This window comes from Mustela erminea, chromosome 12, assembly GCF_009829155.1.
Source record: "Mustela erminea isolate mMusErm1 chromosome 12, mMusErm1.Pri, whole genome shotgun sequence".
NCBI classification, from domain to species: Eukaryota; Metazoa; Chordata; class Mammalia; order Carnivora; family Mustelidae; genus Mustela; species Mustela erminea.
This window is the reverse complement of record NC_045625.1, coordinates 33,041,287-33,059,568: the sequence shown is the minus strand read 5'-3', so window position 1 is coordinate 33,059,568 and position 18,282 is coordinate 33,041,287. Positions and strand designations below refer to the sequence as shown.

The 18,282-nt window shown below is 50.7% G+C and overlaps 1 protein-coding gene across 1 annotated transcript in view; it reads left to right on the top strand.

The window, feature by feature from the left end:
• The window catches only part of TMOD1 (tropomodulin 1), an 84,535-nt gene that overhangs the window by 12,940 nt on the left and 53,313 nt on the right, over positions 1 to 18,282 (top strand). Inside the window, exon 2 of the mRNA XM_032306625.1 lies at positions 7,457 to 7,622. Within this exon, the coding sequence (XP_032162516.1) occupies positions 7,503 to 7,622 (120 nt within the window). The 5' untranslated portion in view covers positions 7,457 to 7,502. The remainder of the gene's footprint in view (positions 1 to 7,456; positions 7,623 to 18,282) is intronic.

Sequence of the window (18,282 nt, the reverse complement as noted above, 5' to 3'; positions counted from 1 at the left end):
CTTGCGGGTCACTGGCCCAGGCTGGAATTCGGTCGTCTGCTCTGCTCCCCGGGCCCATGTCCCTGACCGAGCTGCAGTGACCGGGCCCTCACGCTGCGCCAGGCCTGGCTGCTCACCGAGATGTGGAGCTGATCAGAGGGGGCTGCCCACTGGGCCCAGCTAGTGGGGGAGGGGATGGGGTGCTGAGGGACATGGGGACACAGTTGTCCCCAGTCCCCAGGAGGCTGTGCAGGGGGAGGGTCAGCCACCCCAATAAGGAGGTCAGGATGCTTCACTCTCTGGAAAGACTGTGCCTCCAGGACTTAGCAGGTCTTCAGAGGGCATGGAGGTGGGGAGAGGACCCTCCCGGCTAAGAGGACAGCTGGGAAGACTGAAATGTCAGGGGTGGCCGGGGCGAGTGTTCTAGCACAGCCGGAAAGGGAAGCTTGGGCTGGATCAGAAGCTGGGGAGGCCCCGCGGCCATCAGCTCTCCAATGGCCTCCCACCCAGGCCGACGAGTTTGCTCTCCGTCTGTCATGATGGGGCCTTTGAAGGTGGCTTTCAGCTTGGAGCAGCATCAGAACTGACGTTCATGAATATCATTTAGAGGCTGAGTTGGGTGTGGACAGGAAAGTAGGGGTGAAGCAGGGAGAGGTTGGGGGACTGTTGTGATAACATAGATTTTAAAAAGACAAGCCTCATGGAAAGGGAGAGGAAGGACAGACAGAAAGGACCGGAGAAAGTTAGGCTTCTGGTCCCAAACGGACAAATACGGTAGGATTCCACGAAGATGAAGTGCCTGGGGTGGTCACATTCACAGGGACAGAAGGAGAGTGGTGGCTGCCAGGGGCTGGGGAGGCTGGGAGGCGGCATGGGGAGTTAGTGCTTAATGGGGCGAGTTTCAGAGCAAGTTCTGGAGATGGGCAGCAGCGATGGCTTCGCAACAGCGCGACTGTGTTTCATGCCCCCCAGCGGATTACTTAAAAAGGTTAAAATGGTAAATTTTAGGGGCTCCTGGGTGGCTCGGGGGGTTAAGCCTCTGCCTTCGGCTCAGGTCATGATCTCAGGGTCCTGGGATCGAGCCCCGCATCAGGCTCTCTGCTTGGCGGGGAGCCTGCTTCCCCCCACACTCTGCCTGCCTCCCTGCCTACTTGTGATCTCTCTCTCTCTCTCTCTCTCTCTCTCTCTGTGTCAAGTAAATAAATGGTAAATTTTTAAAAAATGGTAAATTTTGTTATATGCATTTTATCACAATCGCAAAATCACTGTAATGTTTAAAAAATAAGAGAGAGAGAGAGGGGACTGGCGGGCGTGGGGACTGACCAGAGCGAGGGGAGTGGGGAGGGGACGTGCAGGCTGGCCCCAGGGGTGACTGAGGCTGCTCCGGTGGTCACCCAGGAGGAGAAGGTGGGGGTGGGCAGGCAGGTCCACATTCAGCGTTGGGCATGTGGGGCCTGGGGGGCTCCAGGAGTGCCTGGCATGAGCCAGGGCTGGAGACACTGGCTGAGAGTCATCAGCTTATCACTGGTAACCGAATCCACACAGGAGAAGATGAGGAGCTCCAGGAGAAGTGTGAGATGTGAGGAGAGGGCAGAGCCCAGGGGACTCATGGGCCAAGGAGAATGAATGCGTCATTGGGGTGACGGAGAAGGAAGGGCAGAAAGGAAGGAGGGAAACCCAGAGAGTCTGAGCTCTCGTGGGCTACAAGGAGCAGGGCTCATTCAAGGTGCCTGAGCGCAGGGAAGGTAGCATGTGGGAGACAGGGTGGGCCTCCCGAGGACTGTGGGAGGGTGGGGTTCTCATGGGAATCCAGCATGAGCCTCAGCAACCCAGACCTGGAGGAGCAGGGCCCTTCTGGGGACACAACGTTCTCTATCTCGTTCTCATCCCAGGATTTCACCCTCCTCTGAAGACTTTTACTCCCCTAGATGTCTCTTCCCTCGTGGCCTCAGCTTCCACATGCTCATGGCGGTCTCTTCACCCCCAGCTTCCCCTGCCACCTGCCTCCCTTTCTCCTGGAGGCCCTGTTCAGTGCTGTTGTGGGTTGAATTGTATCGCCCCAGCATTTATTCCTGTGATTGTGACCTTATTTGGAAGTAGGGTCTTTGCAGACAATCAAGTTAAGATAAGCTCCCAAGGGCAGGCCCTAATCCAGTATGGCTGGCATCCTTATATTAAGGGGATGTGTAGGCACAAACACGTCCAGAACAGGGAGACCACCCGCTCAAAGCTAGGAATGCCTGGGGCTCCCAGGGCAAGGGGAGAGACGGGGACCAGATTCTCCCAAAGAGCCTTCAGAAGGAGCCAACGCTGCCAACACCTCGATTTTGAAGGTCTAGCTGTCAGGACTGAGAGACAACCATTTCTGCTGTTTAAGCCAGTCAGTTTGTGGTACTTCGTTAAGACAATCCCAGGAACTAATACAGATGCCAAGAAATAAAAGCTCATTCACCCAACTCTAAGCCACCTCATGGCTCATTGACTAGCCGAGCAATCCGTTGCCCTTGAGCCGGGCACCCACTTTGTCCAATCAGCTGAGAGGAAGTGTCACATGTTGTGAAGCATGGCTGCCCTTAGGGGTACCTCATGAAGGAGGGCCATGGGAAGACAGCTCTCTCAAGAGGGTATCTCATGCACTCTTGTGTCCCTAAAGCCAAGGGAAGAGAGAGGGACAGGCTTCAGTGATGAAGCCTAAAATCTCTTTGACCAAAGTGTCTTCCAAAAGAGAAGGACATGGGGCACCTGGTCCTTCAGTTAAGCATCTGCCTTCGGCTCAGGTCATGATCCTGGAGTCCTGGGATCGAGGCCCATTTCAGGCTCCCGGCTCAGCCGGGAGTCTGCTTCTCTCTCTGACCCTCTTGCCTCTCATGCTGTTTCTCTCAAATAAATAATAAAATCTTTAAAAAAGAGAGAGAGAAGGACAAAGACACGAGAAGATCAAGTATGATGCATCAGCTTTGTAAATCAGCCTTTCTTCACCCATCATCTTGATGTTCACTGTGCTGAGATAAGAAGACGGCACGCCTGGAAAATACTCATTTGAACTTGTGACTCAGCCCCTCCTGACCTCAGGGAAACGCAGTCCATAAATCCTGATGCTGTTCCAGCGCCTCCTTCCGGAGTTTTCCCGTGGGGCCGGATGCTGGAAAAGCCATTAGCAGAAGTGACTGGACCTGCTCCCCACAAAAGATTTAAAAGTGCATTTGGTACTCCGAGAGCTTTCACTTCTGAAGCTTGCTGATGGATGGCCTCAGCCCTTGACCCACTAATTTTTACTCTCCAACCTGCCTAGTTTTATTTCCTGGCACAGCCTGTAAGTTCTATATCTTCACGTGGAGCGGTGGTCTAAGGCTTCGGCTGCTGAGAAGGGAGGTGGCCAAATACACTGGCTGGGGTGACACAGACTCTAGCTGTGGAAAACTCGAGTTTTGCCGTGTGTCTTATGTTTCTTGAGCCACTCTTTTGTTTTTCTTACCAGCTCTTACTCAGAACTCAATTTATAAAGCAGGTAAGAGAGGCGCCTCAGGTGGGCCATGCCGGAAACTTCATCATCACCCCCTTCCTGCTGCTGTCCCCGCCTTGGGTTCCCAGCTCTTTCAGACCCAAAGGATGCAAGAGGAGAAGAGACTTGCCCAAAGGCCCAAGGACACTAGACTGAAACCTGAATGTGCTCATTCTCTACTAATACATTTACCAGGCACAGGGCTAGGCACTGGGGACACGAAGACAAATAAGACCTAAGTCCTTCTCTGAGGGGAGTTACAGTCTGCTGATAGGGCCTGGGGGAGGCGGAGGGGGATGGGAAGGCAAGCCCAGCAGCAGCAGCAGCAGGGGGCAGCAACCTCATGGTCTCAGCTAGCGTTTGTGGAGCTGTGATGACCACACACCAGCCCCAGGCTTTGTACCTGATCTGCTTGAGGCCACTTAACCTTCACGACACACTATGGGGGGAACAAGCACTATTACTCTCTCACTGTTCGGCATGATTGGCAACTTTCTACTTCCGCAGCTGAACCCCCCCCTTTCTTCAAGGAAAATCTGGTATGGAGCCCCAATAAACACATTGGGCAAAACCAAGGTGAGCCCCCTCACTCCACCTTTCCTATAGAACCCCCAGCAGGGGCCCTGAAGGAGCCTGAGGTCTCCCTGCTCACGGTTCAAAGACCACCCATCTGAGGGGCACCTCAGTTTTTGAAGGGCTCCATGAGGCACAGGTTACAAGCAGAATGTTCCAGTCCACTTATGCTCATTTTACAGATGAGCAAATGGAGGCCCAGAGAAAGGGAGGCATTTAGCAAGAGAGTCACAACCATAACCAGCGCTCCAACCAGAGCCTTCTGAATCTCAGCTCTGTGTCCATCAGGGGCACCTCTTTTATTAGGAAATGGAAGCCTTTTATTACCAGCTATAAAACATCATCTCTTCTAAGCCACATTTTTTTTTAAGTTTTTTTTTTCTCAAAGATTTTATTTATTTATTTGACAGACAGAGATCACAGGTAGGCAGAGAGGCAAGCAGAGAGAGAGGAGGAAGCAGGCTCCCTGCTGAGCAGAGAGCCCGATGCGGGGCTCGATCCCAGGACCCTGGGATCATGACCCGAGCCGAAGGCAGAGGCTTTAACCCACTGAGCCACCCAGGCACCCCCTCTAAGCCACATTTTAATGTCAAGCTTACCATGGGCTCTGCACACGTGGTTTTCACCCCCCTCCTACCCTGTCCCTCCCCACCTCCAGCTCTCCACATCACTGAGCCCAGGAGGAGAATCTTGCTTTAGAGAAGCCCATTCTGGGAGCCACGTAGGTGCGTGTGGCTTGAAGCTGACAACTTCCTGCTGGCCTTAGGGGCGCTCCGCTCCTCTCAGCTTATTTAACAGAAGGTCCGGTAGCTCTGTAACATTCCTGGGAAAGAAAGGGCCTTTAATACCTCTGAAATAGGATTTTTTTAATTCAACAGTGCCTTGGAGTGTGTAAGAGGAATGTTAACTTCCCTTCCCTGTGTGTACTAAGCAGGGGAGTTCTTCGGGAATGTTCATGATTGCACCCCTCAGGGTGGCACGTCTGGAGGTGGCCTGCCTGTCCCTCCTTCATGGGCCCCATAGTCACCACCTACGTCTCTCTCCTCGTGCCTTTGCAACTGCTCTTCCTACTGTCCTGTTTGGCAGCTAGTGCAGAGGTGTCTCTGTGAGTTAGTTCTGGAAGCCTCTGTACCTTTCATTGGTGTCCCTCTTGGCTATAGAAGCTTTCCTGGTTCCACTCAAGAAAAGCCAAATTAGGGTATTCTCTGCGCGCATTCTCAGAAGGTTTTGTTTTTTGGTTTTGGTTTTGGTTTTTGGTTTTTGGTTTTCATCTATACCAGGCGTTGTCAGCTGCTTGTGCTTTCTTTGGAAATAAAAAGAAAGGAATCAAGGGGGACCCATTTATGGTCTGAACATCACATTCTTGGGGTCTGGGCAAAGGAAGACGTCAGACCAAGCTGAGCCATGCTTAGAGAAAAGGATGGCACTGGGGTTTTTTGTGTTTGGGAAGCAAGTCCTCTCTTATCAGACCGGCCTGCTGTATTTCTCCTGCAAATATGCTGGCACATGCACAGACATACATTAATAACACGTCTCTCTACTTTCCGAAATGGAGGCTTTTCCTGTCGGCTTAGGGAACTTTAAGTGCACGGACTGTTTTTAGTTAACAATTATTCCAGCTTTTTGATTGAGGAGTTGATTGTCTTTTCCTAGCCTTCCTTTCTCTTTCTCTCTATGCTGGAAAAGCCCATCAGTCCTGTCACAAAGGAGCCATGGGTGTGCGTGTGCGTGTGTGTGCATGTGCGTGTGTGTGTTTGCGTAGGAATCTAAAAACACAAACTGCTGGTGAAGGCGATACTGATCGAATTCGTTTGCTGGGGCTGCCGTAACAAAGTACCACAAACAGCATGGCCTAAACAACAGGCGTGTATCGCCTCAAAGTTCTGGAGGCTGAAAGTCCAAGATCAAGGTGTCGGCAGGGTTGGTTCCTTCCAAGGGCCATGGGGTCTGCTGCAGGCTTCTCCCTCTGCTTCTGGTGCTTTGCTGACAGTCTGCAGTGTTCCTCAGTCTGTTGAAAGCATCACCCTGGTCTCTTCAGCCTCACAAATGTTCCCGAGTGTGTGTCTATCCAAATTTCCACATTTTACAAGGCTGCCAGTTCTTGGATGGGGATCTCACTCTGCTGTAGTACGACCTTGTGTAAACTGAACGAATTAGGTCTGCAATGACTCTATTTCCAAGCAATGTCACATTCTTCCTTACAGTGTGGTGCTGGCTTCCGGAAGTCCTGGGGGCTGGAACTTCCACAGATGAATTTGAGGGGGGGGCACAATTCAACCCCTAACAGCTATACACAGGAGTGTATTCCATTCCACAGCATCGAGGAAAGTCCTGAGCTCCCTGTATAGCCTGTCAGCTTCAGAAAGGAGGGCTAAGGGGGGAACAGGCTCAAACACAACGATGCTGGCAGCTTCTGCAGCAAGCTAACGTTTTCCGAAAGGAGAAGAGCCCAGAGTTGCCTGATGCAGGTAGAACTGTAATTAGGTTCATTTCAGTAAAAGGCACCCTGTTGCATGTGTGGCCCTGGGGTTGGGCCCTGAGGGAAGGGGGATGCGGCAAACTGGCACCCTGGCAGTGGGGAACGCCACAGGCCATGGATGTGAGCTGAGTGGAGAGTGCGGACCCAGCGCGAGGGCCGGAGTGAGCTTTGCTTAGTGACGGGACACAGAGGCTTCACGGAGGAGGTGATGTGTGTGCTGGGCTTGTCCCATGACCAGACACGTTGAGCCAACAGGGAGGACAGAGGGCTTAGGGCAGATCAGGATACATATGGTGGTTCTAGAACTTCCTGGAAGCATGATTCCCGTGAGTCACTCAACCTCCCTAAGCTCCATGTCCTCATCCATAAAATGAGGGTGACAACAGATACCTCCCTCAGAGGTTAAATTAGAAAATCCTTGTGATATGCTTAACCCAGGGCTTGGATGTGGTGGTAAACGTTGGCGATTATCGCTGGCTGCTTTCTGTGAGGCTTGATCGAGATGTTGTAGGGGAAGGACCTGCAGGAAGCAGGTGTTAACTGACACCCCTCCACTTACAAAATCAGCTTTGGCAGACCTTCCACCATTCATGTTTTCCCTCAGGGCAGGGGGTGAAGGGTGGGGGGCGTTTGAACAAAAAAAACGCCAGAACTACTTAAAGAATAAATAGTTTTCAGGCATTCACAAACCATTTACAGTTCCCCGTTTCCTTGGAATTAATGGCCATGCCAATATCGTCAATTACAATTTAGTCAGTCACATGCCATCAGGACTCTCACCTTGCATGGAGAATTAATCCGACTTAGAGTGTTCCTGACCATTCACAGAGCGTGCCGGGCCACCGCGTGCCCACCAAGCATTGATTTGCTCTGAGAGAGAAAATCCAAGAAAGATCTTTCTAAGATTTTTCTCTTTCCGGTAGGTCATAGATCACAGAAAGCCGGAAGACAAGCACAGATTCTCTTACCATGTCGTACAGACGAGAGCTAGAGAAATACCGGGACCTGGATGAAGATGAAATCCTCGGAGCCCTCACGGAGGAAGAGCTCAGGACCTTGGAAAATGAGCTGGATGAGCTGGACCCTGACGTGAGTAGGCACGAAAGGAGACCACGTCATGACAGATGCGGGGACACAATCATTACCACCTGGGGAAGGGACAGGGGCAGACTTCCCATAGCTACTTCTTCCTGTTTCCTTCTGTGGCAATGACCCTGGAATAACACTGCCCTTTGCAGGTCTGTGTGTTTCCTTCTGTAGCAATGACCCTGGAATAACACTGCCTTTTGCGGGGCTGTGTGTGTGTGTGTGTGTGTGTGTGTGTTGTGTTTGTCAGGGTTGTCTAGAATAACAGAATCAGTAGAACATGTATATTCACAAAGGGAAGAGATGTATTGTAAGGAATTAGCTCACATGATTATGGAGGCTGACAGGTCCCAAGACATGCAGTCAGCAAGCTGGAAATCCAAGAGGGCTGGCCATGTGGGTCCAGCCTGGGTCCAAAGGCCTGGAGAACCAGCAGAGCTGATGGTGTGGTTTCAGTCTGAAGACCAGCAGGTGCAAATACCAGGCAAAGCCAATGTTTGAGTTTGAGTCTGCAGGCAGGAGGAAAACCAGTTACCCCACTCAAGGCAGTTTTGAGGGTCAGGAGGGTCTAGATTTTTGTTCTATTCAGAACTTCAACTGATTAGATGCCCCCCTCATTAGGGAAGGCAGTCTGCTTTATTCAGGTTCAGATGTTAATCTCATCCAGAAACATTCTTACACGCATGCCCAGAAAAATGCTTAACCAAATGTCTGGGTACCCCATTGCCCTGTCAAGTTGACACATAGAATTAACCATCACAAGTCTACTCTTTGCCCACTTTGCAGCCATACACATCCAAAACCTTACTTCTCTCATTATAAAGACAGTAACGAGGTTGTAAGAGGAAGGGGGAGTCCAGAAGAGGACGTGAAGTCCTTAAGTGGTCCTGTCCCTGGTATCCCATAATACTCAAGGGCTATGGTATGAAATTAACAATGCCTAAGTACTACGGTATAAAATCAGTACCTCTTATGCTACATGATAAGAGAGTAAGAGAGGGGAAAAAAGCAAAGATACTTGCTTCACTCACACACACACACACACACACACACACACACACACATTCAAAACAAAATGAGGAGGAAACCCTCATGACAATTATACTCCTTGTTTCTCTAACTGGTCACATGGTTGTTGCCGCTGTAACTACCTTCTTCCACGACCCATTCTGTATTCCCTTTGCCTTCAGCAAGCCCCTCATTGGTCATGATCCTTTGCCTGGTTGGATGACTCAAACCTTCATTCCTGAAGGGTCTGGGCCCATGGTAACCTACTTGGATTGGGCTGTTGTCGTTTTCCACTGACTCTAGTCACAGGACATGGCACTCGTAAGAGGCCCCGTCAGCAGTCTCTGGATGCAGGCAGACACTTCCGTACTTCTGTCATGGGGTAGTGGCCACCTGGGGAAGGGACAGGGGCAGACTTCCCACCCTGATCAGTAGAGAAACTCCTTCTGTGCCTATTGACTCAGTGACATAAGGAGCCCCGAGGGCTGGGTGGCAGTCTCAATGTCCAGTCCAATGGAATTAATGTTGTGTCTCCCGGTGGAAGCATTCCTCCCTTTGGGACTAAGACCTCCAGGTCAGAAGAACATAAGGTCACAGGGATAGGAAGCAAACATGTCACTAGGGGTCACAGTGATGAGGAGGCCATCTTCCATTTCTACCCATGATTCCTGGATCCATGAATTCTCACTAGTGAAGAAATAGCACCAGGTGCTGGACACAGATTCAGAGCAAGTAGAGTCTTCTAGAGAACCAGCCCCGCAAGGTGCTGTTCCCTTCCTGGAACTGCAGCATGTCTGCAAAAGCCACTTCCACCGTTCTCTCCAGCTAGCTGCTGCAGGGTCGCAGGGACCCTGAGTTGTAGAAGGAATTAACTGAAGAATGAAGTGCTGCAAGTGTCCCTTTCCCTTGGGGGACACAATTTTATCATTGCATTTCACGGTTGGCGCATCTAAAAAGCATGTTTAATGCTCAGAATTGGCCTCTGCCATCAGGATCACAGGCTCAAGGGGCAGGAGGCTCCCCAGTCCGGTGTGTGGTTTGACCAACCACAAAGGAGCCATGAGCAGGGCAGAGACAGGGATTCCCAGGTGGCCTGTTAGACAGGGGCCTTCCTCCTCTATCTATACTCAGCTCCCCAGGTCCATGCTCAGTCCGGAGAAAGTACATAATGAATATTACTGAAGGAACTGAATTTTCCATTTTGTATATTTTTAGTTAAAAATGGAGCATTTCACACCTTTCTTTGAAAACCTGTCATCGCTCAGTTGTGATTTAACAGTGATCCGTGAAGAAAAGAACACCACTCCACCATTGCACTAACCTTCAAGTGATCACAGCCAGAGCAGAGGGAGAAATGCAGGACTAGAGGTTAGCTGTCCCAGCGCCAACCCTGGGCCTGTCTCTTACTCTTCATGTGACCTTGGGCCAGTCGCTGTCCTTCCCTAGGCCTCAGTGTCCCCCATCCATGAGATGATGGAGTTGAATAGTCCCTTCAGGGCTCAGCTGCCATGTGCTTTTAACCTGACCTTATCTCCAGGTTCAAATAAAGGTCTTCTTTCTAGAAAACCCAGATACCCAGTCTAGGGGTCCTGGGTCCTAGGCCCTGTAGAATGACGGGCCTCTTGCTATTCATGTTATCCGCCTACCCAGCCACGAGGAGATGGACCCTCTGATGATGCCGCTCCAGGGCTTTGGAAGGCAGTGTTGGTGCGTGAACCCTGGATCTCCTCCTCCCTCCCCTGCACTCCTGCTACCCTGAAGCCTGGGCTTCGGGAAAAACAAGCACTATAGGCAAGGAATAACCAGGCTTCCAGCTTTATTGCTGCGAGATGATTCTGTTCTAATTCAATCCCAGACCACTGTACGCAAACGAGCAGCTTTAAAAAGTGAGAACCAAAGGGGATGCAGCGACTTTTGCCAGCTCAGTAAACATGGCATAGAGACCTGCTGGGTACCAGGCCCTGTGGGGGTCACCACAGGGGAGCCTGGCGGGGACCCTGCCATCCCGTGTCAGTCCGCTCAGGCTGGAGGAGCGCAAGCATGATATCCAGCGTCCTCCGCGGGCACAGACAGGGAGCTCAGGGAGACGACTGATTCTTCTTGGTGGGAGGCTTCACAGAGCAGGCGATTGGGGCCCTGGGCCCTGGGATTTTTCTGAGTCAAGAATAAAAACAAAGAATTCTAGGCCCAATGGAGGCCGCGTGCAAAGCTCACATACAAAAGGCAACTGGGGACAGTGGTAATTAGAATCTCAGTGCGGTTTCTGTGGGGGTTAGATGACCTTGGAAGGAGGTTTGGGTTGGTAGGTGGTGGGGGTGGGGGGATGGGGTGGAACTGGAGAGTTTAGACTTTTCTCCATAGGCCCGAGGAATCTTTGAGGGGCAGAGACTTGGTGGACTTGCTGGTTTCAGGAGCTTTGAGGACAGATGGACCAAAGGAGGTGCCAGTGAGATGGGTGGGAGGTGGAAGGCCTGGCTGGTTGGTGGGAGCGCTCCTTTCCGAAGCTAAGGAAGGGCCCCGCCCCTCCCCACAAGCTTTCCACCATATTGCAGACCTGCTGTCCCCAGCGCAATGAAGAGCAAAGCCTTCTGTCCCTGGCCTTCTTGCTCCAGGTGGGGTTGGAGTGCGGTGAGGCTGTGTCTGCAAGTCACAGGGATGGTGCCAAAGGTCCAAGCCAAGCATCAGACCTGAAGGGGACAGGGGGAGGTAGAAGAGCCTTCTCAGGACGGGAGTATAGCCCTTACCTAAGGCCTCTCGGACCCCCAGCTGGGAGCTCCTTTCCAGCTCTAACCTGGCAAAGGGCTCCCCCAGTAAATCAAGGTCTCTGGCCTCGATAGCAAATCCCCCCTCACACAGCCAGCACCCCTACCCTCCTCCCAGAAGATCAACAGGAGGGTGGGTGCCCTGGAGGGACAGAGAACCTGGGGCCCAGAAAGCTAACTTGCCCCCGTCATAGGACCAGGGTGTGGAGGCTCGGATTCCAGACAGGCTCCAAGGGCTCTCTCAGCTTCCACTCCCAAAGGAGGAAAATAAATGTGCTTTCAGATTTGGAGAAGGGTTGAGCAATCGAGACCGTGATTCTCATACCATTGTGGTTTCAGAATGGACATTTTCAAAGACCCCTTTCTCTCTAAGTCCAAGAACAAGGAGAGAGAAGTCAGAGAGAAGATAGGAGATAACAGAGACCAGTGGAGTTTTTTTTTGTTCCTGCCACACAATTGGTCCCTTCATGGAGATGTCTCCATTACCTGATTTGCAAGTCAGTGTGTGAGTTTCAAAAAGATCTAGTGGGCTCCCTACTTTCCGAGAGCACAAACATTCCAGCTCTGTTTCACCTGCCCTTGGCCCGTGTTCTGAGGCCAGCACAGGGAGAGGCCAAAGGTATGCAGACCAGGAGAGGTTTGGTGCCAGCCATCCGGGAGGAGCAGTAAGGGCTATACTCCCGTCCTGAGAAGGCTCTTCTACCTCCCCCTGTCCCCTTCAGGTCTGATGCTTGGCTTAGACCTTTGGCACCATCCCTGTGACTTGCAGACACAGCCTCATGGGACCAGGAGAGCCCATGCCCCCAACTTTCAGAGCAGGAACTGACCAAGAGAGGAGAAGGAGTTTGCTCTAGGTCACAGGTCCCAGCAGAACGAGATCAGGCCCCTGGTCCTCTGCCCTGTCTGGGACACTCTATACAGCTTCTACTTCCTTTTCTGTTTAACAGGGGCATACACGGCACTTCTTATGCCCAGGCACTGTTCTAAGCACCTTGAAAATCTTCATACATTCCACCATCACCATAATCCTGTGATGCAGGCGCTGTTATCAGCCCCATTTTGCAGTTGAAAAAACTGAGAGGTGAAGTAAATTGTCCAGGGCCCCACCCTAGGCAGTGAGGAGCCATGATATGGTTCTGAGAGCCAATCTGAAGCCCCACGGGGGTCTCAGAAAGAGAGTTTGAGCCACAGATGTGCTCTGCTTTTGTAGGGGCGAGTGCTGGATACAAAATCACCCTCCTTTCCTCCTGGAAGCAACCTGAAAGGCACAAGTCCGTGTTCGGTCCTGGCTCCTCTCCCAACTCAGGCATGTGTCTTCCCTCTTTGGAGCTGGGTTTCCCTCTCTGAAAAAGGGGAGCAGTCAGCCTGGATGCCTCTGACACCCCCTCCAGCTTTAACCAGCTACGGTTTGACGAGCAGCACCCGGCAGTCTGATTACCTGAATTCAGCTGACACTTCAGGGGGTTAGGGTTTCAGTGATGCAACTGTTAAGCCCCGGGGTCACGTGACAGAGTAGAGTACTCGGAGTTGGAAAGCGGCTTTGTTTGCAGCAGAGGATTCCAAGCTTGTGCACTTAAAAAAAAAAGAGAGAGAGAGAGAGAGAAAGAAAGCAAGGGGGAAAAATAAGTCCCTGAAACTTTCTATCTCTCACTCTGTGGCCTGGAAAAACTCGAGCTTATCATGAGATTGTTGCCCTTGGACTCCCGCGGGAGAGGAATGCTCCCTGTGCTAAAAGTATCCACTGTTGACTGATTCCCCAAGAGGATCTGCCCTTTCTCGTCTCTCTGGAGTTAAGTGGATGCCGCCGTGACACCGAGCCAACTCCCTGGTTCAGTTCGCCTTTGCGCCAGGCAGTGGGGTGGGGAAAGGAACAACATAGAGAAACATCGAAGACCCACCGGTCATACTGTGACTTGTGCCGGGTGCCGTGTGCTAGTTCTTAGGGGATCAGTAGGTAGTTAACGTTTACTGGTGGCGCCATGGGCATAGTTTGTGTGGATGATCTCATTTAATCTTCTGACAGGTTGGTCATGGGACCCATTTTAAAGATGGGGAATCTGAGGCTTGGAGAGAGGACGTAACCTACCCAGGCTGTAACAGTCAGTGCTGGGATTCCAGCCTCCAGTCCCGCCCCTCAAGCCTGTGCTGTTAATCACCACCTCCTGGGAGCACCTGTGGACTGGGGCCTGCCAGGGCCTGGGATGGGGAATGACCAGCAAGTTGTTCTTTCCCGATAAAATTTCTTTTGAAGTTGTTAGGTGAGTTTCACCATCCATGCTAATCTTCTAAAAAAGAAAGAAAAGAAGGAAGGAAGGAAGGAAGGAAGGAAGAAAGAAACCAAGAATTTCCTTGTAAATATTGCTTGATAACGAAGCTTTGGGGAAAAGGAAGAATTTTTCTAAAGTGTCTCAGTAAAAGGATTAAAATATTAGCAGGAGGGAAGATGGTAGAGATAATCCCAACCTTATAAAGAAATCGGGTTCTGTGGGTTGGTTTTGAAGTCCGTGATTGGGAGGCTATGGCCCGTTATAGCCTCAGAAACAGCAGTGGGAAGGAGCAGTCTCCCTGCAGGGCCCCAAATAATTATTATAGCTCTTTTTTCTGTGGAGGGCTTCTTACAGGCCGGTACTGTGCTAAGTGTTGTATGGGCATCACCTCTACAAGGATCACTACAAGGATCCTATGAGATAGGTCCTTAAAGGTTGCGGTCCAGACATCCTTAAAAAAAAAAAAAAAAAACAGGGGCGCCTGGGTGGCTCAGTGGGTTAAGCCGCTGCCTTCGGCTCAGGTCATGATCTCAGGGTCCTAGGATCGAGTCCCACATCAGCCTCTCTGCTCAGCAGGGAGCCTGCTTCTCTCTCTCTCTCTCTCTGCCTGCCTCTCCGTCTACTTGTGATCTCTGTCTGTCAAATAAATGAAATTTTAAAAAAACAAAAAAAACAAAAAAACAAGAAATGGACAATCAGAATCGTGCAGCTGGTAGGTGGGAGGTAAGGCTCAGGCAGACATGTTTTTCCTCATCCATAATGCATCAGGAGTTCTGAGAACAAGGGGCCATGAACAACAGGAAGAAACAATAGAGGAGAAAACCTGGAACTGTAGACTCCCAGTGCTGAAAGGACACCTAAAAACCTTCTAACCCTCCCTCACCCACCCCCTGCATATATGTACACAACGCAGCTAAAGAAACTCTCATTTATGGGGTCCCTCCTGGACACACATCGCTCACTCGATGCTTTTATGCACATCACTGAATCCTCATACCAACCTTATGACATCAGACATAGTATTGACATTGTAATGATGAAAAATCAAAACAACAGCAATCCCCTCCCCCCGGAGCCCAGAGAGGGCAATGTTCTTATTCAAGGTCACACAGCAGGTCAGTCGCAGACCCAGGAAGAGAACGCGGGACTTCTGTCACACGACTTTGCTTCGCATCAGACCCCACTAAATCCTAAAATCCTCCCTGCTCCCCAGATGGTACCCTGTGAGCCAGAAGACGCTCTTGGCCAGGCAGGAAGCAGTCAAGTTTGGTCCAGAGAGCTGTGGTCCTCCCTTGCAACACAAATCAGCAGAATTGTAAGCCCAGGACAGAAGTAAACAGTTGAAATGGAAAGAAATAAATCTCTGCTCTAAAAATAGGCTCACATCCTTAGAAACACTGCCGGCCATGTACAGAGCCAAGGATGGACCTGGCAGGGTGAGGGTGAGTGAGGCCAGGTGTTAGTGTGTCCCCACCCTAACCTCTGTCTTCTGGTCCATGACCACCTCCCTGCAAGCTCTCCAGCCTCCCCAGGAGCCCTGCTTTCTCCTCCGCCCCTCTCCTCCCTGTCTCTTTGCTGGGGGATCCTCTTGGTCTTGGAGCCATTCACCCTATAGTTCAAAAAGTCTCCCATTTTTCAAGGCCCAACCTCCCTGCCAGTCCCCCTCTAACTCACAGCACTGCACCTGCCCCACACTGAGGACACTGAGCAATTTCCATTTTGATTTTGACGTTTTCAATGGGAAACATTCAAAACACATGGAGTAGAGACAATACTATGTTCCCTTCATCTAGATGTAACAAAAGTAAAAATTTTACTTTTTATTATTCAGATCACCCTTAAAAAGAAAAAAATCACTGAAGATAAGGTTTTTTTTTCAGACTTTATTTATTTGAGAGAGACAGTGGCTGGCGGGGGGGCGGCGTGAAGGACAGAGGATGAGAGAGAATTTCAAGCAGAGTCCATGCAGAGCCTGGAGCCCACGTGCGGCTCAATCTCAAAATCCTGATATCATGACCCATGCCGAAACCAAGAGTCGGACACCCAATGGACTGTGCCACTCAGGCACTCCTGTAGATAAAGTTTAAACCCCTCTTCCCACCCCTAGCCTCTTCCTCATCTCTCCCCGTCTCCTGGACACTTTCCACTTGAGAGGCAGCAATCCGAGCACCCACATTAGGAAGGTAACATAAGCGAAGGAAGGAAGGTGCACCAGTTTCTCGAGAAACGTGGCCATCCTGGTTCATCTTTCACTTTTCCACTCTTAAAAGAGATGTGGACATAAGAAAGTTTTTGCTGGCAACTTAACCTCCCAGGAAGAACACTAACAACAACATAGTCAATGATGAATGGTACCTGATTCTAGACCTCTGTGTTGGCGACAGTAGGGAGTGGCGGGGACTGAGGCAAACAGGAGAGTTTGTATTTGACTGAAGGGTACTTGCTGTTTAGGCCCGCCCATTGTTGCCAAGGTGGATGGAAGGCCCTATGGGGCCTTTATTGCCAGATCATTTAATTTTTCGAGAGATACTGGAATCTGAATTTTTTTTAGCAGCAGGGGTTGGGGAGAGGGAGGGAGAGAACATTACACAGGCTTCCAGCAGGGCTCAATCTCACGACCCTGAGATCATGAGCTGAGCCAAAATCCAGAGTCAGATGCTTAACCGACTGAACCAGCCAGGAGCCCCTGGACATGTGAAGTTTTATATGCAAGTTCCCTCTTTTAAAATGTTGATGCCACATTTAAATGCACAGCCAAACCAACCCAAGTTTGGGCATTCAATTTGGACTGTAGGTCTCCTAGTTTGCAACTTAGCTCTGTTCTGAATAACAGGCTTTCATGTTTGTTTACACACACACACACACACACACACACACACACACAAATAGAAGGATGGTTAGATGTATGAAAAGCACCTAGCCCAATGCCTGACGCACAGTAGCAGCTTAATAAATGTTTCTTGAACCTGAATATACACTTTGCCCACGAGAATCTAGGCCTCTTAAATTTGGAGCCACACTGTACCACCAAATACAGCGCAGCCAGGGACAGTTGTATAAGTTGTGCATTGCAGGAAACATTGTCCACATAAATGTAATGTAATATAATGTAATTGAAGTTATGCAGTACACAACTTCCCCAATCAGATGTCGATATTCTGAGTGTCCCCACCATTCAGTGTCTGTTCAGTTGAATGGAAATGAATAATTACTCCTTATGATGATGAAACTAACAGGCAGTAAGCTGCATCTGTATGGAGTTCACACCTTTATTCTGAGGCTTGATGCTAAAAAGGCTTTTGAACTTCATTTGAGAGGAGAATCCGAAGTCAGAGAACACCAAGTGCATGGTCTGTGGCTTCACAGCCCTGGGATGAGAACCTACGTTGTCAGTCAGGATGCTGTTGGTGACAAGTGTAAGAGACTGAAAATAATGTGACATGAGCAGCGTTTATTCATCCCTCAAGTTTGAGCCCAGAAGTGGGCCTTTTAGGGCTGGTATGGAGCACAGCTCGCCACGCTTCCCAGGCTCCCAGATTCCATCCAGCTCATCTCCGGCTAGCCCTGGGGTACCATCCTCACCCTTGTGGTCCAGGGTGGTGGCCGTCATAGCTGCACACGAGACATCAGACAAGAGGAAAAGGGGAGAAAAAGGAAAGGAAAAAACCATATGTAACCAACCTTTAAGGAAGGTTACTAGAACTCTCCACTGGACCCTTCTTATTGACCATGGCTTCGTGACGTCACTCACCCGACCTGCAAGGGAGTCTGGGAAAAGTAGTCTTTAGTCTCAGAGGCCTTGGGTTCAGCTCTAAGAGTAGAGTGCTCTTAGTGCCAATCAAGGGGAGGTATGATATCGGGGAATGTCTAGAGGCTGTCACTGTGAGTTTGCCAGCTTGATGGCCTGAGGTCCCACTCTGCCAAAAGGTCCAAGGCAGAGCTGGGAGGAAATGAACCACATTCAGGCCCTTAAAGAAAACATCCCATGAGGCCAGTCTGCATATCCCAAAACTCCCATCTATGAACTGGCCCCATCCTGGACACCCCCACCCTGGCACCTTTCATTTGTCCCCTCCCCCAACTCTGCCTGGGAAGCAGTCAGGTGGCCTTGACCACAGGTGTGATGCTGACCTGGAGGGTGTCCACGTAATACCAGCCTTCCCCAGCGGGAGCAGCAGGGCCGTGTGGGTGGGGACTATTCTGAATACATGTTCTTAGTGCCCAGTGCTTGGGGCTGGGGAGGCAGAGAAGACGAAGATACATCCCACTGGGTCTCCCTGGGGAGAGAGACATAGTGTGCTCCAAGACAGAATAAGGTAACATTATATAAGCACGGGCAGGATGCCTAGAGGAGTTTGGATAGAGAATTTCCAGATCAATGTGGGGAGCCCTGCAAAAGCCAAACAGGGTGCCCAGGGGAAGGACTTTAAAAGACAAATGCAGGGGAGGAGACAGGAGGGAATGCCAGGCAGAGGGCACGGCCTGTGCATAGGAATGGCAACAGGAGAGCAGGGTGCGGCTGTGGAATGTGGAGCAGCCCAGAGAGGCTGGGACCTGGGATCCTGGACGATGGGAAGATTGGGAGGCTGGAGCAGGTTGGGGTCAAACTGAAAAGTTCTCTGTACC